This window comes from Schistocerca cancellata, chromosome 5 (assembly GCF_023864275.1).
Source record: "Schistocerca cancellata isolate TAMUIC-IGC-003103 chromosome 5, iqSchCanc2.1, whole genome shotgun sequence".
NCBI lineage: Eukaryota > Metazoa > Arthropoda > Insecta > Orthoptera > Acrididae > Schistocerca > Schistocerca cancellata.
In genome coordinates this window covers 1,930,669-1,952,247 of record NC_064630.1, presented here as the reverse complement: position 1 = coordinate 1,952,247, position 21,579 = coordinate 1,930,669, and the positions used below count along the sequence as shown (strand labels likewise).

Below are 21,579 nucleotides of genomic sequence, written 5' to 3'. Positions count from 1 at the left end.
ATCAAACACAGTGAACTAGTGGCCAGGGTGCTGTAGTTGGGGCACTCTGCCAAGAAACACTAGCCAACAGGCAGTGATGTAGTCGTCTCTTCAGACACTGACAGATGCCCTCAGGTGAGCACCAACTATGCAGCCCACAGGAGGAGGGGATATGTCAGCTGTGCACCCCCAGGTCAATTCGTCAGTATGGCTAATATGTCTGCCTGCCAAAAAATTGTGCCTGCTGGACATTGTAATCCTACCCTCCCACACACCACCATTAAATTTCTCTGTCTCTAAAAGTTTTGAAAATTTTGAGAGGTGTAAAATGTACAATAAAAAAACGTTTTACTTATCTTCATGTTCTCTTGTTATTGGCTGCAGTTCTCATGTCTAAGGGTACATTCTTGAGGCTGAAATTTTGAGTTTTGCATGTTCCTGTTGAACTGAATAATTGATGAAATTCTTTCTGTTGCTACGACTTTCTTTTATTTTATCCTATTCTTCTATGAGGGTGAGTCAAATGGAAACCTTAAATATTTTTAAAAATATTATTTATTGTGCAGAAGTGGTACAAAGCTGTATCACTTTTCAACATAATCTCCCCCACATTCCAGCGCTTACAAAGTGCATAAATTCCTTTAGAAAAAAATTATTTTGGTAGTCTGCGCAACCACTCATGCATCACATGGCGTACCTCTTCATCAAATGGAACTTCTTTCCTCCCATTGCGTCTTCGAGTGGTCCAAACATATGGAAAACACTTGGGGCAAGGTCTGGTGAGTATAGTGGATGAGGAAGACACTCAAAATGCAGGTGTGTGTGTGTTATAACGTCAAGTTTAACACATATATTTCAGAACGACACAACACATATAAGTCACAATGTAAGTTGACAAGCAAGACATGTGTACACATTAGCATTCGAATGAGCACTGAGTCCCAGTCTAGCGGCCGCTGCTCGGCTGCCCACTTGGGTGGCGCAGCTGCTGCATGGCTGGCAGACAGCGCCGCACGTAGAGGACGCGCGTAATTGCACGGCGGCACTTTGAATGATCGGCGGGTCACAACACTTCTCCCCCCTTTGAAATTGTTGCACTGGTCTTGATGGAGGTGTCCTGGAGATGGCTAACGTCCATAGGCATTGTTTGACTCACTGTAAAGTCTCGAGGAGGCGGCTTCCCATACGGACGGAAGTGTCCACGATGATAACAGGTCGAGATGACAGGAGATGTGGGGGTCGAATCTGCTGGGGCCCCATGCACCAATCTGCCCGTTGCGGCAAGTCCAGTTGATACGACAGGAGACATGGGCGATGTGTCGGCGTCCGTTGGAGGAGGAGGCGAGTAGATGTACTCTGACAGAGGATGGTCCTCCGGTTCCTGCATGGGCACGTCTCCTGCTGGTGTCCGTTCTTGTGCTGGCATCGCGATGATGGTGAGAGGGCTGCGTTGTGAATATTGAGAGATGCCGAGATCCCGAGCATCAGGTAGAGCCAAAGGTGGTGTAGCGGCATTCGGAACAGGCGTTGCCGGCACACGAGGCCCAAGCTGGTCCGAATGACGCACTGCAACACCCGTGTCAGTCTGGATTTCATACAGGCATCTGCCACAGTGTCTTAAGATGTGGCCCGGGCTCCATTTTGGCCGCCTGCCATATCCCCGTACCCGTATAAGGTCGTTGGCAGTGAACTGGCCAAGTGAAGGCACCCGCGGCCGTGAGGTGGAAGGCCGCAGAAGATGAAGTAGCGTGCGGGGCTGTCAGCCATGTAAGAGCTCAGCCGGGATGTGGTCGCCCATGGGGGTGAAACAGTAAGACGCCAGAAACTGGAGAAGCGCATCATCAGCAGCAGAAGAAGTCAGAAGTTTCCGCATCTGAGCCTTAAATGTGCGGACCAGTCGTTCAGCCTCACCGTTGGATTGTGAATGGAACGGCGGGGCCGTGACATGCATAACTCTGTGACGAGCACAAAAATCCGCAAATTTGGAAGAGGCAAATTGTGGACTATTATCAGTAACAAGAGTAGAGGGGAGGCCTTCCATATAAAAAATGCAGGCGAGAGCACTGGTGGTTGCCGCGGTGGTAGGCAACGTGGAACGGACAATGAAAGGAAAGTTAGAGTAGGCGTCAATTACGAGAAGCCAATAAGTACCTAAAAAGGGTCCCGCAAAGTCAGCACAAATGCGCTCCCAGGGCTTCTCAGGTGAAGGCCACGGTGACAAAGATGACTTCGGGGCAGCGGCCTGTGACGCACAAGGGCCGCAGGCAGTGACCGTGTGTGCTATTTCAGAGTCGATGCCAGGCCAGTACACGTGACGGCGCACCAGAGATTTTGTGCGAGAGACACCCCAGTGCCCTTGGTGAAGGAGGCGCAAGACCGAAGCATGCAAAGACACAGGTACCACAACACACGGCGAAGCATCGTCAGTGGAAAGGAGGATAACACCATCCCTAGCCGTGAGGCGGTAGCGCAAGCTTAGTAGTTCCGCAATGGATCAGAAGTCTTAGCGGACAGACGATCTGGCCGACCCTTCTGAATACAGCGTAAAACCCGGGAGAGGGTAGGATCAGAACCTGTAGCAGCCGCCAGCCTGTCCTCAGTGATGGGGAACCCGTCCACAACCCGCTGCTCGGCAACATGCAGGTGGAAACACAAAAGTTCGTCCCTATCGAATGCCAGATCAGGACCCATGGGAAGGCGAGACAGTGCATCAGCATTCACCTGTTGAGCTGTCGGCCGGAAATGAATCTCATAATTGAAACGAGAGAAGTAAAGAGCCCATCGCTGGAGGCGGTGTGCAGCCTTGTCGGGAAGTGATGTTGATGGATGAAACAAGGAAACATGTGGTTTGTGATCCGTAACAAGATGAAATTTTGAGCCATAGAGGAAAACACCAAACTTGTGAAGAGCATAAATAATGGCCAAAGCTTCTTTGTGAATTTGAGAATACTTTTGTCGGGCATCCGTGAGCGTTTTGGAGGCATAAGCAATGGGTTGTTCCGAACCGTCAGAAAAACGGTGCGCAAGGACTGCACCGACCCCATATTGAGAGGCGTCTGTGGCAAGGACAAGATGTTGGCCAGGTCAATAAGTAGCCAGGCACGGGGCCTCTTTCAGCATAGTCTTCAATTTCTGGAAAGCCGCATCGCATGACGCGGACCAGTGAAAAGGCACGGTTTTATGCAACAGGTGATACAACGGCTGAGCCACTGAAGCCGCAGATGGTAAAAACTTGTGATAGTATGCTATTTTCCCCAAGAAGGCCTACAGTTCCTTAACAGATGTAGGGTGAGAAAGGGCATCGATCACAGCGACAGTTTGCTGAAGTGGACAAATACCATCCCGAGAGAGTTGAAACCCCAAGTACGTGATAGATGCCTGAAAAAAATTTGATTTCTGAAGATTACGCTTAAGACCGGCAGTCTGTAAGACATGAAAAAGTGTGCGGAGATTTTGAAGATGTTCTTCAGTGGTGGATCCAGTGAAAACAATGTCGTCCATGTAATTGATACACCCAGGGACAGGGAGCAATAATGTTCCAAGAATCGCTGAAAGAGAGCAGGGGCGCTGGCAACCCCGAATGGTGATCACTGGTATTGATAGAGGCCGAAAGGCATGTTAAGGACCAGAAACTGCTGGGAAGCAGCGTCGAGAGGAAGTTGATGATAAGCTTCTGACAGGTCAATTTTGGAAAAATACTGGCCTCCAGCAAGTTTAGTGAACAGTTCTTCAGGACGGGGTATAGGGTAAGTGTCAATGAGGCACTGAGCATTTACAGTGGCTTTGAAATTGCCACAGAGACGAATATCACCATTTGGCTTAACAATGACAACGACAGGAGAGGACCACTCACCGGAAGCAAGACCCCTGAAGTAGTGAGACGATCCAACTCCCGTTTTACCCAATCATGAAGCGCCACAGGAATGGGCCGAGCCCGAAAAAACTTAAGCCGAGCAGTGGGTTTGAGCGTGATATGAGCTTCAAAGTCGTTTGGACGGCCTAACCCAGGAGAAAAGCCAGCGGCGTGAGAAATTTCAAAAGACTGCACAATGGAGAGAACCTCATCTAGAGTCGGATTCGCTAACTGAAGGGCACGTTGCCGAATTTCTTTGTCGGGCGCCGACCGAATAATAGCATCCCGTACCATGGAATCGGCATAGGATTCTTTGTGAACGTCAGTAAAAAATTGACACTTTCAGCTGAGGCCGTGAAGTTCAGCAGCCCAAGTGTGATATGATTGATGTGTCTGTTTTTGACAACGATAAAAGGCAACACGAGAGGCTACTACATGCGTTTGCTTTTGAAAATAGACAGACAGAAGTGAGCACATTTCAGCAAAGGACAAAGACGCAGGACCCTTCGAAGGAGCCAATTGTGACAACAACCGATACATTTGAGGTGAAATCCAGGAAAGGAACAGAGACTTACATGGTTGTTCGTCCGTGACATGAAATGCCAAGAAGTGCTGTCGAAGATGTTTTTCGTAATCAGACCAGTCTTCCGCCGTCTCGTCGTAAGGAGGAAAAGGAGGTATAGCCAACGACGAGAAATACCCCGCATTTGACGCCGTGACAAATTTCGCGAATCGCCGCTGTTAGAAGCATTTGCTGTTCGAGGAGATTTTGCAGTAGTTGCTCAACAGTAGCCGTGGAAACCTGTGGGTCAAAGGTGAAAAGGAAAAATCCACTACCTTGTCGCCAGTTGTTATAACGTCAAGTTTAACACATATATTTCAGAACGACACAACACATATAAGTCACAGTGTAAGTTGACAAGCAAGACATGTGTACACATTAGCATTCGAATGAGCACTGAGTCCCAGTCTAGCGGCCGCTGCTCGGCTGGCCGCTTAGGTGGCGCAGCTGCTGCACGGCTGGCAGACAGCGCCCCACGTAGAGGATGCGCGTAATTGCACGGTGGCACTTTGAATGATCGGCGAGTCACTACAGTGTGATTGTTGCAACTGTTGTATGGGCAGTGTGGGGCCTTGCATTGTCATGTTGCAAAAGGACACCTGACGACAGCAATACACATCGCTTTGATTTTATTGCAGGCGGCAGATGATTTTTTAGGAGATCTGTGTATGATGCACTGGTGACAGTGGTCCCTCTAGGCATGTAATTTATTGATTATGAACTGTAGACTAAAACTGAAGAAATTGCAAAAAGTTAGGAAATTAAGGAGATGGGACTTGGATAAATTGAAAGAACAAGAGATTGTTGAGAGCTTCAGAGGGAGGATTAGGTAACCATTGACTAGAAAAGAAGAAAGGAACACAGTAGAAGACGAATGTGTAGCTTTATGAGATCAAATGGCAAAGACGGCGGAGGATCGAATAGGTAGAAAGACAGTGGCCAGTAGAAATTCTTGGATGACACATGAGATTTTTAATTTAACTGATGAAAGGAGAAAATATAAAAATGCAGCAGTTGAAGCAGGCAAATGGAATACAAACATCTGACAGGAAGTGCAAAATGGCTAATCAGGAATAGCTAGAGGACAAATGTCAGGATTTAGAAGCATATTTCACTAGAGGAAAAATAGATACCACCTGCAGCAAAAGTAAAGATACTTTTGGAGAAGAGAGAAGCAGCTGTATAAATATCAAGAGCTCAGATGGAAAATCAGAACTAAGCAAAGAGAGTAAAGGTGGAATGAGTATATGGAGGGTCTATACAAGGGAGATGAACTTAAAAGAAGTATTATAGAAATGGAAGATGGCTTAGTTAAAGATGATATGGGAGATATGATACGCAAGAAAAATTTGACAGAGCATTGAAGGTCCCAAGTTGAAAGAAGCACACAGGTGTAGATGATATTCCGTCAGAAATACTGATAGCCTTGGGAGAGCCAGCCGTAACAAAACTCCTCCATCTGGTGTCAAGATGTATGAGAGAGGTGAAATATCCTCATACTTGAAGAAATACCAATTCCAAAGAAATCAGATGCTGACAGGTATGAAAACTACTGAACGATCAATTTAATAGGTCACGATTGCAAAATACTAACACAAATTCTGTACAGACGAATGAGCAAACTGGTGGAAACCGATACTGGAGAAGATCAATTTGGATTAGGAGAAATGTAGGAACACATAAGGCAATACTGATGCTATGACTTACCTTGGAATATAGGTTAAGGAAAGTCAAACCTATATTTATAGCATTTGTAGACTTAGAGAAAGCTTGTGACAGTGTTGACTGAAATAGTCTCTGTGAAATTGTGAACGTGGCATGGGTAAAATATAGGGAGTGAAAGGCTATTAACAACTTGTATAAAAACCAGACAGCAGTTATAAGGGTAAATGGAAGGGAAACGGTGTTTGAGGAGAAGGTGAGACAGGGTTGCAGCCTATTCTTGAAGTTATTCAATTGGTACATTGAACAGGCAGTTCAGGAAGCCCAAAACCTTGAAATTTGCTTGATGACATTATAACTGTGCCAGGGATAGCAAAAGACTCGGAAGAGCTGTTGAATGGAATGGACAGTGTCCTGAAAGAAGAATATAAGATTGACATCAACAAAAGCAAGACAAGTATAATATAATGTAGTCAAATTAAATTGGGTGATGCTGGAGGACTTATACTCATGCTCATAAATTAGGGATAATTGCAGAATGTGGTGTCATACAACGTGGAACTACACAAAACTGGCACTAATAGCATAGGCACATAGAGAACACACACGACACAGATCTGTAAGTCCACGGTATTGGTGATAAGTTGAGAAAACCATCCTGAAACACATGTGCTACAAAATGCCACTGTTTCCTGCATATTTACCCCGACATCAATATGGGATATGATCACTGTGCACATGTACACAGGTCGCACAACGGTTTGGCATACTCTGGACCAGGTGGTCGAGCAGCTGCTGGGGTATAGCCTCCCATTCTTGCACCAGTGCCTGTCGGAGCTCCTGAAGTGTCCTAGGGGTTTGAAGACGTGCAGCGATACATCGACTGAGAGAACCCCAGACGTGCTCGATGGGGCCTAGGTCTGTAGAACAGCAGGCCACTCCATTCGCCTGACATCTTCCGTTTCAAGGAACTCCTCCGCAATGGCAGCTCGGTGGGACCATGCATTATCATCCATCAGGAGGAAGCTGGAACCCACTGCACCCCTGAAAAGGCAGACATACTGGTGCAAAATGACATCCCGATACACCTGACCTGTTACAGTTTCTCTGTCAAAGACGTGCAGGGGTGTAAGTGCACCAATCATAATCCCACTCACACCATGGAACCACGACCTCCATACAGGACCCTTTCAAGGACATGAAGGGGTTGGTATCTGGTTCCTGGTTCATACCAGATGAAAACCTGGCGAGAATCACTGTTCAGTCTATACCTGGATTCGTCAGTGAACATAACATGGGACCACTGTTTCAATGACTGCGTTCTTGACACCACGCTTTACTGGCTCTCCTGTGACCAGGGGTCAGTGGGATGCACCTTGCAGGTCTCCAGGTGAATAAACCATGTCTGTTCAGTCATCTGTAGACTGTGTGTCTGGAGACAGCTGTTCCAGTGGCTGTGGTAAGGTCCCGAACAAGGCTACCTGCAGTACTCCTTGGCCGTCTGTTGGCACTGATGGTAAGATATCAGTCTTCTTGTGGTGTTGTACACTGTGGACGTCCAGTATTGTAGTACCTGGATGCATTTCGTGTCTGCTGTAATCATTGCCATAATCTTTAAATCACACTAGTGGCACATGGAGGGCCCGTGCTACAACCTGCTGTGTTTGACCTGCCTCCAGTCGCCCTAGTATTCTACCCCTCATAACGTCATCAATATGTGTCCTTTGAACCATTTTCAACACACAGTCACCATTAGCACATCTGAAAATGTCTGCACACTTACTCGCTGCACCGTACTCTGACATGCACCAACACACCTCTACGTATGTGGACTGCTACCAGCACCACCTTGTGACGACCTCAGGTCAAATGCATCACATGGTCATACCCCGTGGTGATTTAAACCTGCAAACCACCCATCAGAGCATTGTTTCACCATGTATCAGCATTATCCTTAATTTATGTGCACGAGTGTAGATTAGGAAATGACACTTAAAGGAGTAGATGAGTTTTCTTTTTGGGCAGCAGAATGATGGCTGAAGTAGTGAGGATATCAAATGTAGATTGTCAGTGCCCAGAAACGTGTTTCTGAAGAAGAGAAATTTGTTAACATGGAATGTGGACTTAAGTTTTAGAAAGTCTTTTCTGAAGGTATTTGTATGGAGTATAGTCATGAATGTAAGTGAAACGTGGATGGTAAACAGTTTAGACAAGAAGAGAATAGAAACTTTTGAAATGTGATGTTACAGAGGAATGCTGAAAATTATATGGGTAGATCATGTAACTAATGATAGCATCCTGAATAGAGCTGGGCAGAAAAGAAATTGGTGGCACAATCTGACCACAAGAAGGAATTGGTTGATTGGACGCATTCTGAGACAGCAAAAGATCGTCTCTCTGTAATTGGAGGCAAGTATGGAGGATAAAAATTGTTGAGGAACTTCAAGAGGTGAATATACTAAGCAGATTCAGAAGAATGTAGGTTGCAGTAGTTATTCAGAATGAAAGAGGCTTGCACAGGATAGAATACTGTGAAGAGCTGCATCAAACCAATCTTTGGACTGAAGACCACAAGAACAACAACAATAAATTACATCTACATCTACATACATACTCCACAATCCACCATACGGTGCATGGTAGAGGGTACCTCATACCACAACTAGCATCTTCTCTCCCTGTTCCACCCCCAAACAGAACGAGGGAAAAATAACTACCTATATGCCTCTGTACAAGCCCTAATCTCTCTTATCTTATCTTTGTGGTCTTTCCGTGAAACATACCTAAGTTGGTGGCAGTAAAATTGTACTGTAGTCAGCCTCAAATGCTGGTTCTCTAAATTTTCTCAGTAGCGATTCACGAAAAGAATGCCTCCTTTCCTCCAGACATTCCCACCCGAGCTACTGAAGCATTTCCGTAACACTCGCATGATGTTCAAACCTACCTGTAACAAATCTAGCAGCCCGCCTCTGAATTGCTTCTATGTTCTCCCTCAATGCAACCTGATAGGGACCCCTTACTTGTCTTAGCTGTTGCTTCAGTGTCTTGACTACTCAATGAAGCATCACTGCTTTGGTGTAGCAAATTGCTGTCAACTTGGGGCATCTGTATAACATCACTTACAGTGTAGATGTACTCTTAGATGTTGCTTAAGAAAACAACAACCTTAGACTTGTTGAAGATGCCATGATTGTAGAATGTATTTGATGACTGTGGGCTGTGTTGCTGGCTGTTCCATTATAAAAGGTGGTAACATAGTGTGAAAGTTCAGCTGCACACATGCTCCACAGAAGCTTAGTCATAGAGGTGGTGGCACACGTAATTGGAGGGCAACATATGTGTGGCATGGATGGTAAACCATAAATATTCTCATGTGCCCCAGCTGGCTGGGCCTCACATCGTGTTGGAGGCAGATGCATCTGCAAATTGTCCAGTGTGGATGAACCAGCAAAACTTGATGACACAAAATTGTGCAAGCTGTTGTTGTCTTGTTGTTGGGGAGGTTGGGTAAACTAATCACTGAAAACACCAAGGAGATCAAAAGTTGTTACATATTGTTCATGTATCATTGTTGGAATCAACAACTTGGTACAAAAAGGTCACGTTCACATTTTGCATATGCTGTAGGTTGATTCATGTAGTAAAAAGCATTATATGAAGTACCCTGGGAGTCACTTTCACATACCTGTTATTCACACCAGCAGCAATCATAGGATGGCTCCATTGTTGTAATGAAGACAAACAGTCAAATTACAAGACAGACAATCAAATTACACTTATTAAGCCATAGCAGATGCTGATGTTCATTGCAGGGTCACCACTGTGGACTTTGCAGATTGCTTGCTTGCAATGAATCATGAATCACATAGACTGGAATAATACTGTTATAAAACATTTTATTACAACACAGAATACAACTCAAGTATGTGTGCACTAGACAGTTGTTCACTGCAGCTGGAAGTTCCAAAGACAATCTCCACACTGGAGCTCAACCGTTGACCAGTGAGTCTTATCGTCTTGCTATTGATAGTGAGGTCCCACATATTTATGCATTGAAAAGTCCAGAGGAAACATTTATCCACCAGATGATGATGACAACACATTGCATGTTAGTATTTTCTTATTTATAAGGTGTACTAATTTGCTTCCACCATTTGCTGATAGGTGGCGACAACGGTAAGTAGTTGTTGAAAGAAACAGGTCATAGACATCAGGCAGTTAGCTTGGACCTCATTCAACATTGTTGTTGTTGTTGTGGTCTTCAGGCCAGAGACTGGTTTGATGCAGCTCTCCCTGCTACTCTATCCTGTGCAAGCTTCTTCATCTCTACATCTACATCTACATTTATACTCTGCAAGCCACCCAACGGTGTGTGGCGGAGGGCACTTTACGTGCCATTGTCATTACATCCCTTTCCTGTTCCAGTCGCGTATGGTTCGCGGGAAGAACGACTGTCTGAAAGCCACCGTGCGCACTCGAATCTCTCTGATTTTACATTTGTGATCTCCTCGGGAGGTATAAGTAGGGGGAAGCAATATATTCAATACCTCATCCAGAAACGCACCCTCTCAAAACATGGCGAGCAAGCTACAACACGATGCAGAGCGCCTGTCTTGCAGAGTCTGCAACTTGAGTTTGCTAAACATCTCCGTAGCGCTATCACGGTTACCAAATACCCTGTGACGAAACGCGCCGCTCTTCTTTGGATCTTCTCTATCTCCTCCGTCAACCCGATCTGGTACGGATCCCACACTGATATATGCAGTAACTACTGCTGCCTTCATCCTTCTGAATCTGTTTAGTGTATTCATCTCTTGGTCTCCCTCCACGATTTTTACTTTCCATGCAGCCCTCCATTCTAATTCCCTCAGCATCACCTGATTTAATTCGACTACATTCCATTATCCATGTTTTGCTTTTGTTGATGTTCATCTTATATCCTCTTTTCAAGACACTGTCCATTCCATTCAGATGCTCTTCCAGATCCTTTGCTGTCTCAGACAGAATTAGAATGTCATCGGCGAACTTCAAAGTTTTTATTTCTTCTCCATGGATTTTAGTTCCTACTCCGTATCTTTCTATTGTTTCCTTTACATCTTGCTCAATATACAGATTGAATAACATCGAGGATAGGCTACACCCTATCTCACTCCCTTCCCAACCAATGCTTCCCTTTCATGCCCCTTGACTCTTATAACTGCCACCTGGTTTCTGTACGAATTGTAATAGCCTTTTGCTCCCATATTTTATCCCTGCCACCTTCAGAATTTGAAGGAGAGTATTCCAGTCAACATTGTCCAAAGCTTTCTCTAAGTCTGCAAATGCTAGAAATGTAGGTTTGCCTTTCCTTACACTATTTTCTAAGATAATTCATAGGGTCAGTATTGCCTCATGTGTTCCAACATTTCTACAGAATCCAAACTGATCTTCCCCGAGGTTGGCTTCTATTAGTTTTTCCATCATTCTGTAAAGAATTCGTGTTAGTATTTTGCAGCTGTGGCTTAGTAAACAGATAGTTCGGTAATTTTCACATCTGCCAACACCTGCTTTCTTTGGGATTGGAATTATTATATTCTTCTTGATGTCTGAGGGTATTTCACCTGTCTCATACATCTTGCTCACCAGATGGTAGAGTTTTGGCAGGGCTGGCTCTCCCAAGGCTATCAGTAGTTCTAATGGGATGTTGTCTACTCCCGGGGCCTTGTTTTGATTTAGGTCTTTCAGTGCTCTGTCAAACTCTTCACATAGTATCATATCTCCCATTTCTTCTTCATCTACATCCTCTTCCATTTCCATAATATTGTCCTCAAGAACATCGTCCTTGTATAGACCCTCTATATACTCCTTCCACCTTTCTGCTTTCTCTTCTTTGCTTAGAACTGGGTTTCCATCTGAGCTCTTGATATTCATACAAGTGGTTCTCTTTTCTCCAAAGCTCTCTTTAATTTCCCTAATGATATACGCCTCTACATCCTTACATTTTTCCTCTAGCCATCCCTGCTTAGCCATTTTGCACTTCCTGTCGATCTCATTTTTGAGATGTTTGTATTCCTTTTTGCCTACTTCATTTACTGCATTTCTATATTTTCTCCTTTCATCAATTAAATTCAATATTTCTTCTGTTATCCAAGGACTTCTACTAACCCTTGTCTTTTTACCTACTTGATCCTCTGCTGCTTTCAGTATTTCATCCCTCAAAGCTACCCATTCTTCTTCTACTGTATTTCTTTCCACCATTCCTGTCAATCATTCCCTAATGGTCTCCCTGAAACTCTCTACAACAACTGGTTCTGTCAGTTTATCCAGGTCCCATCTCCTTAAATTCCCACCTTTTTGCAGTTTCTTCAGTTTTAATCTACAGTTCATAACCAATAGAGTGTGGTCAGAGTCCACATCTGCCCCCGGAAATGTCTTACAATTTAAAACATGGTTCCTGAATATCTGTCTTACCATTATATAATCTATCTGAGACCTTTCAGTATCTCCAGGCCTCTTCCATGTATACAACCTTCTTTCATAATTCTTGAACCAAGAGTTAGCTGTGATTATGTTAGGCTCTGTGCAAAATTCTACCAGACGGCTTCTTCTTACATTCCTTGCCCCCATTCCATATTCACCTACTACATTTTCTTCTTTGCCTTATCCTACTATCAGTCAACATAAGCTCATTCAATCATTAGTTGATTTGTGTCTCCATCGTAAAGTTGTTCTTCATTGAAAATGTCAGTTTACGAGCCCAATTCTCATCATTTGCGGGAGGTGTTACTGTTTTGTTTCAGTATGAAAAAAACAGCAGCTGAGTCTCATCAAATGCTCTCAAGTACGTATGGTAAGGACGCTATTAGTGAAAGAACATGTCATGAGTGGTTTCAATGCTTCAAGAACTGTGATTTTGAAATTTCGGTAGCTCAGATGGTAGAGCACTTGCCTGCGAAAGGCAAACGTTCCGAGTTCGAGTCTCGGTCGGGCGCACAGTTTTAATCTGCCAGGAAGTTTCATATCAGCGCACACTCCGCTGCAGAGTGAAAATCTCATTCTGGAAACTGTGATTTTAACATCATAGACCGGCATAGTGGTGGAAGAGAGAATGTTTTCGAAGATGCAGAATTGGAGACATTGATGAGTGAAGACTCGTGTCAAACTCAAGAAGAATTGGCATGATCAGTGGGTGTGACACAGCAAGCCATTTCAAAATGTCTCAAGGCTATGGGCATGATTCAGAAAGAAGGTACTTGGGTCCCGTGTTAGCTGAAACCAAGAGACAATGAACGGCATTTGTGTGTTTGTGTACAGTTGCTTCAGAAGCAAAAACGGAAGGGATTTCTTCATCGCACTGTGACTGGGGATGAAAACTGGGTTCATTACAATAACCCTAGATGCAAAGTATTATTGGGATATCTCGGCCATGCTTTCACGTTGACAGCCAAACCGAATATTCATGGCTCCAAGATCATGATTTGCATTTGGTGGGACCAGCTCGGCGTCATATACTATATGGTGTTAAAACCAAGTGAAACAATCACAGGTGCTCATTATCAAATGCAATTAATGTGTCTGAGCAGAGCATTAAAAGACAAATGGCTGCAATACAGCTAGAGGCATGATAAAGTGATTTTTCAGCACGACAACGCGTGACCCCACATTGCAAAAGGGATAAAAATGTACTTGGAAACGTTAAAATGGGAAGTCCTACCCCACCTGCCATATTCTCCAGACATTTCTCCCTCTGACTATCACCTGTTTAGATCAATGGCGCTTGGCCTGGCTGAAGAAATCACAAATTGGATTGATTCGTGGATCACTTCGAAAGATGAACAATTTTTTCGATGCAGGATTCATACAATGCCCAAAAGATGGAAGAAAGTAGTGGCCAGTGATGGAAAATACTTTGAATGATACATATGTAACCAATTTCTTTCATTAAAGCCTCAAATGTTGGGGAAAAAATGGCAGAAGCAAAGTTGTACACATTGTACAATGCATCAAGTTACAGCAAGTCATTCAAATAATTCAGAGTGGGAAGTCAAATCATCCAAAGGTGAAGAAATTGCAATTGGAGTATCATGGGGATTCTGTCATTGGCCCATTACTATTCTTGCTCTATTTTAATGTCTATCATTTTGTTTGACTCAGGCACCTGAGTTAATCCATTTTGTGTATGATGCTAGTATTGTTGACAAGCCAAGGAAACAAGCACCATCTGAAGATGTGGTAAACTATGCTTTTATGAAAAGTTGTCAATTAGTGTTGTACTGATGTACTAGTTCTAAACACTGAAGAAAAAAGCTCATCCAATTTTGAGTATTTATCAATACTGTTTCCAAGAAAGAAATTTTTATTCACATCAGTGCTTTTTTTACTGGTCATTCTTTTATAAAAGTATTGGCATGAATGAAATTGAAATCTGATCTAGGATCAATTTTAACTACTAGGAGATACACATTTTTTGGTTTTGATTTGAACTGTTTTTCATTGCTGGTTTTCAGACCCTGCCAGTTTATTATATCGAGTCAGCCTCTTAATGTAGAAGCTCCAGTGTAGTTTTGATCTGAACTTTTTTACTGCTGGTTTTCAGGGACCTTGCCAGTTTATTATATCTTGTCAGCCTCTTAATGCAGAAGCTCCAGTGTGTCATTTTTAATTTAGTTCTTTGTATGAAGTAGCTACATTTGGACTTGACATTGTTGTCATGTACACCACTACATTTAATTACTTTGTGGGTGCTACACTCCACAGCTGGTTAAAAGATTCCATAACCCTAACAATCAGATTCAACCAAAGACCAATGTTGAACCCTGCCTGACTCAGTTCACTCCTCCTTCTAACCATGATCCACCCCACTACCCACAAATCATCCCCTGTTAACTTTCCAGAATTTCTTAACCCCAAACCTTACCTCACCATCATTCCCCAAATTCCTCAACATGCAAACTACCTTTACATCTGCAGAAAGAACCATAATCCACCACCTAAAAACTGATCCTGACCTTCAATCCTACCTGCTGACAAAGGCTCCACCATTGATGTTTTGAACTGCAAGGATTAACTGGCAGAAGGACTCCACAAGTGGTCAGATTCATCCACCTACAAATCCTGCCACAGTGACCCCATTCCAGAAACCTAGCAGGATCTTCAGTCTCTCCTCAGATCGTAAGCCCCACTCCAGAACCGGAGTTCGTACCTCTCATCATCACTACCATTCCCCGCACTCCTTCCTTCCATCGTGCTTCCTAAAGTCCGTAAACCCAACCATCCAGGATGCCTCATTGTGGCTGATTACTGTGCCACCACTGAGACAATCTGTGCTCTCATAGACCAACACCTCCAGCCTATTAACCGAACCCTACTCTCCTATATAAAAGATACGGACCGTTTCCTCCACCGACTCTCCGCAGTTCCTGTTCCTTTACCACATGGCGCCCTACTCGTCATTGTCAATGCCACCTCCCTTTACACTAACATCCCTAAAGCCCACAGCCTTACCACTATTGAACACTACCTTTCCCACTGCCAAATGGATTCCAAACCAACAACTTCCTTCCTAGTTGCCATGAACAATTATATCCTCACCCACAATTACTTCTCCCTTCAAGGCATTATGTGCATACAAATCTGAAATATGTATATGGGCACCTGCATGGCACAGTCCTGTGCTAAGCTATTCATGGATCATTTAGAGAAATTCTTCCTAAACACCCAGAGTCCCAAACATCGCACATGGTTCAGATTTATGATCTGGATTGAGGGTGAACACATCCTATCCACATTCCTCCAGGACACCAAAACCTTTTCCCCTACTCACTTCACCTGGTCCTACTCATCCCAACAAGCCACCCTCCTTGATCTTGACTTCCACCTCAAAGATTAGTACCTCTGTCCATATCAAACCTACCAATCACCAGAAATACGTCCACTTCAACAGCTGCCACACATTCCATACCAAGAAGTCCCTTCCATACAGTCTAGCGACCTGTGGCATCACACCTGTAGTGACAAGTGGCCCCCCTTGAAATATACCAAGGGTCTCACTGAGGCCTTTACAGACTGTGATTACCCTCCAAACCTTGTACAAAAACAGATCCCCAATGCCTTATCTTTCCAGTCGCCCACCACCTCCCAAAGTCTCACTGCCCAGCCACAGAAGAGCATTTCCCTCATGATTCAGTACCACCCAGGACTGAAGCAACTGAATTATATTCTTCACCAGGATTTCAAATGGCTCTTGTCGTGCCCTGAAATGAGAAATGTCCTACCGACTCTCTTTCCCACCCCTCCCACAGTGGTATTCTGCTGCTCACTGACCATACACAATATCCTTGTCCATCCCTACACAACCCATGCTCCCTACCCTTACCTCATGGCTCATATTCCTGTAATAGACCTGGTTGCAAGACCTGTCTCATACATCCTCCCATGACCACCTAATCCCTTATGGTCACAAACACCTATCCTATCAAAGGCAGGGCTACCTGTGAACCCAGTCATGTGATTTACAAACTAAACTGAAACCACTATGTTGCATTCCACGTGGGCATGACAACCAACAAGCTGTCTGTCCACATGAAAGGCCACTGACAAAATGTGGCCAAAAAGCAATTGCTGAGCACACCACCTAGCACAACATTCTTCATTTCAATGACTGCTTCACATCCTGTGCCATCTGGATACTTCCCACCAACACCCACTTTTCTGAACTGTGCTGGTGGGAACTCTCTCTGCAATGTATCCTATGTTCCCTTAACCCTCATGGCCTTAGCCTTCGTTAGTGTCATTGTCCTTACACATCCGGCCCATTCCCTGTTCCCATTCCAGCACCACACAGCTCTCTATTCCACCAATGCACTCAGTCTTTTTACTTCTCTCCTTTTCCACTACTCTCCCCCCCCCCCCCCCCCTTCGTCTAACTTCCCAGCTGCACCTAGCTGCCCTACCATCTCTCCACCTCATTCCTGCATGCTCCCACTAGCAGCACATTACTCCCCCTTCCCACCCCAGCCTCTCCCATCATACACTGCTGCTCGCAGTCTGGCTTCAGCTGCCAGAGACTGTGGTCTTGTTTGTGCGAGCTGTGTTTGCATGAGCATGTGTGTGTATGTTGGCTATTTTTGAGAAAGGTCTTGTTGGCTGAAAGCTCACTTTCTGATAGTCATTTTGTTATTCCTATCTGCGACTTGGCATCCCTGCTATTCGGTCAGTAGCAACTATCCTTGACATAATATTGTTTCCTTTATTTTTATCACTTCATAAATCTCAGTAATGCCAAGAAATGAACACACATTAAAATCTGCAAGGAAAATACTACGTTACAAAACAACAAAAACTATGCTCTTTTTTGACCATCATCTAGGTCCAGGGCTATTCTATCACACTACTTGCTCTCCTGATATGTCACCACACAGCCCACCCCCTCCCCCATCCTGTAGAACATAGCTTCTTATATATAGGGGTAGTAATGTTGAATTGTTCTGCCTGTCCATCTGCAAAATGGTTTTGGTGCATTTGCACACAGGTCTCTGTTGGACATAGGAGGTCCTGAAGCATGTGTATACCTGTGGCAGTTGACTCCATCAATGCCGTTCATGCAGTAGTAATTGAGGCTGCTGGCATAGAGGTTGATTCAGCCAGAGATGATCTGACTGCAGTTGTTGGCTGGCTGGTAGCCAGTGAAATGATGACGAATGAACCTGCATAGCATGGCCAGCTTGTTAAACAGGGCTGAATTAAATTTTATTATTATGTCTCCTTTGTTTTTGAGACCAAACATTTCGAATCTTTGTAAATTATGCAGAAGCATTTCTATTGCAACCCAAATCAAAAGTGTAATTAACCATATTTTATAGCAGTAGAATGTAATTTTTCCTGTCTTCAACTTTTATGGTAGGTCAGATTTGGATAATTTTGTAATGCATGGCCTGCTGAGGGTGTGTTTAAATATGAATAAAGATAAAAAAGCAATAATATGTAAATCTATGAAGTATAAATTTAAAATATGTAATTATGGTGAAATATGTAATGATAAAATAAAATAAAATATATCAGCACTCACAACTTAATTCACGAACATTTACACTTTTCACATCCATAAGACAAACAGAAAAAATATGTAATTACATACAAATTTGGGTTCAGGTAACCACACAACAGTGTTTTTACAAATTCCTTCAAAGCCAACTTCATTAATTCACTCATAAGTGGTGGTATTTGACCCAGAGAGAGCCAATGTGAAGCTTTATTATGGTCACCAGTAGGCGAGAATTATATTGCAAGATGGAGTAGGTACTCATTTTTTGTGAAGAAAAGGTAACAAACAGTACAATGAGAAAAAAATGCAATTAGGCCCCTGAATCTATCCCTCATAGAATTAACAAAAATGCAATTCAATTTATTTTGCTTTAATTACTGTTATGACAGTATTAGTTGGACTGATAATAAATGAGGTAATTCTCTACAGAATGAATAAGTAAAACATGAGCTAGAATAAGATCAGGATGATAAGAGGTATAATAAGGCAACAGGGAATAACTTCCGTGGTATTAGAAAAATCAATGAAGACAAAAATTGTGGAGACAGACAGAGACAGGAATATATGTAACAAACAATTGGGTCTAAGTGCTACTGTGAGATGAAGTGAATGACACACAAAAGGAAACACTGGCCAGCCACATCAGACCATTCAGAGGATTAGAAAAAGAGGTAGAGAGAGCAGGGTTAAATAAGTAGATGATGATTATGTGTCTGACTCTACTACCAGCTACTTTCTGCTGCTGAGAACAATGTACACAACAGGGATGTGGCAGTGATATGAGTATGCACTGTGATTTACTGCAGAGCTGAACAGTATGCCCCATTCTAAAAACATTTTCATGGGTATAATTACATTGTTGTGACTACTTTGATGATGTTCAAATGATGTAGACTCTTTAAGTGGTATAACTTTTTAGATGCACTGATACTTCCAGAACAATGTTGGTAAAATTCCCCACTTGTGTGTACACAATATCAGTAGCTGTTGTACAAAATATTCATTAACACTAGTACTGTGTATGCAGCTATCAAAATATGTTTTCTCCCATTTCAACATATGTTTTACTTTATTCTGCTGAAACGTTTGATCCAGCAACTGTGTGAAGGTTTCATGAGAAGTTTCTTCTCTGGCACTCTTATTACACAAAATATAATAGAACACTAAAGAAGGTAAATGGCAAACCGTGAAACACAACAGAGCTTACAATTAAATCTACTGGTATTGCAATAGTTTGATGGACTGCCCATTGGGAGCTGCAGGGACAGAACAGAGTTGGGGAAGTACTATTTCCTCACTCCTTGAACTTCTTCCTTGGTGGCATTATTCTGACCCACCTGTTCATTACTTCTTACAGCATTACTGATTACAGAATAATAATGCAATAATTCCAGTTTTGTTTCCATTTTAAGATTTTTCATGCTATTCATCATTGTTTCAGGTAATTGAACTCAATATATGGCCAATTACAAGAGAAGTTGTAGCATATGCATTCTCAATCATCACACTTTTAGCAATTCTTGCTGATCGTCATGTTCGGTGGTATGAATCATTGTTTATGGTCTGTTTTTATTTTTCATATATTTCAGGTAAGGAGCACATTCATTTTTAAATAATTCTTGTCTTCTTTATTGTTGTTGTGGCAATATAAGTTACAGTTTTGATATTTTCTTCCTAAAATGTGCTTGGCATACAACCGTTACACAGATTGCATTACCATAAGGAGAATATAACAACACCAATTGAATTGTACTACATTTTGTAATACACACAATAACAGCAGCAGCTCTTGGTAGAGCCTGATGTACAAAGAATATTCATCATAACATGCTATGTACAAGAAAAGAGGATATGTATTGGGCAGAGCAGACACATTAAAAATAAGGTTGGAAATATATGCTGAGGTGACAAAAGTCATGGGATGGTGATATGCCCATGTACAAATGGCTGTAGTATCGAATACACAAAGAATAAAAGGGCAGTGCAAAGGCGGAGCTGTATATTTATACTCAGGTGATTGATGTGAAAAAGTTTCTGACATGATTATGGCTGCACAATGGGAGTTAACAGACACTGAATGTGAAATGGTAGTTGGAGCCAGATGCATGGGACATACTATTTTGGAAAGTGTTAGGGTATTCAATATTCTGAGATCCACAGTGTCAAGAGTGGCAAATTTCAAGCATTACTTCTCACCATGAACAACACAGTGGCCAATGGCCTTTACTTGACGACAGAGAGCAATGGTGTTTGTGTAGATTTGTCAGTGCTAATAGACAAGCAATACTGCGTACGAGATAACCACAGAAATCAATGTGGGTGAACACATTCATTACGACAGTGCAGCAAAATGCAGCATTAATGGGCTATGGCAGCAGATGACTGACACAAGTGGCTTTACTAACAGCAGGACATCATCTGCAGTGCCTTTCTTGGGCTTGTGACCATATTGGTTGGACCCTAGATGACTGGAAAGCTGCAACCTGGTCAGATGAGTCCTGATTTCAGTTGGTAAGATCTGACAGTAGGGTTCAATTGTGCTGCAGACCTCATGGTTCCATGGACCGTAGTTGTCAACAAGTCACTATGCAAGCTGGTTGCAGCTCCGTAATGATGTGAGCTGTGTTTACGTGGAATGGACTGTGTCCTCTGGTCCAACTAAACTGATCATAGACTGAAAATAGTCCTGTTTGGCTACTTGGAGTCCATTTACAGCCATCCATGGACTTCCATGTTCCCAATCAAATGTGTAATTTTTATGGATGACAATGCATCACATCACTGGGCCACAATTTTTCATGATTGGTTTGAAAAACATTCTGGACAATTTGAGTAAATGATTTAGCCACCCAGACTGCGCAGCAATTGTGGACAGCTATAGAGGCAGCATGGCTCAACATTGCTGCAGGGGACTTCCAGCAACTTGTTGACTCCATGCCATGTCGAGTTCCTGTACTACATCAGGCAAAAGGAGGTCCAACACAATATTGGAAGACATCCCATGACTTTTGCCACCTCAGTGTATTGCACAAATGGAGAAGGAAGTGCAGTGGACTTATGTGCTTCTATATAAGTTAATTTAATTCTATATTTGTCTTGACAACAAATATTTTATTTATTTCGTGGTGTATTTTGGCTACTAGCCATCTGCAGTTTTCAACCAAGAATCATTTATTTAATACAGCATTTGTCTCTGGGTAACAATGTACAGGGTCATCTAGTATCCAAATTGTTTTCTTATGCATCACAGCTTGCCAAATCCCATGAGTTTTCACTTATGATTTGTACTGACCATTGGTGAAATGCATTGCATCCATCTATTTCATGATATGCTCGAATTGTTTGTTGTGTGTATGATTAGTTTTCCTATTACTGTGCTCCTGTGTACCGCAGTCTTGTGAAGATGGCCAACAGTGACTTCTTTTAGTTTACATTTATGTTTTATTAGCAACTGTGACAAGATGCATTGTATTGACTTTTGACCATGTTGAAACTAACGAT

The 21,579-nt window shown here is 43.0% G+C and overlaps 1 protein-coding gene across 1 annotated transcript in view; it reads left to right on the top strand.

The window, feature by feature from the left end:
* The window catches only part of LOC126187814 (sodium/potassium/calcium exchanger 3-like), a 168,267-nt gene that overhangs the window by 81,467 nt on the left and 65,221 nt on the right, over positions 1-21,579 (top strand). The window contains exon 4 of the mRNA XM_049929101.1: positions 19,520-19,667. Within this exon, the coding sequence (XP_049785058.1) occupies positions 19,520-19,667 (148 nt within the window). The remainder of the gene's footprint in view (positions 1-19,519; positions 19,668-21,579) is intronic.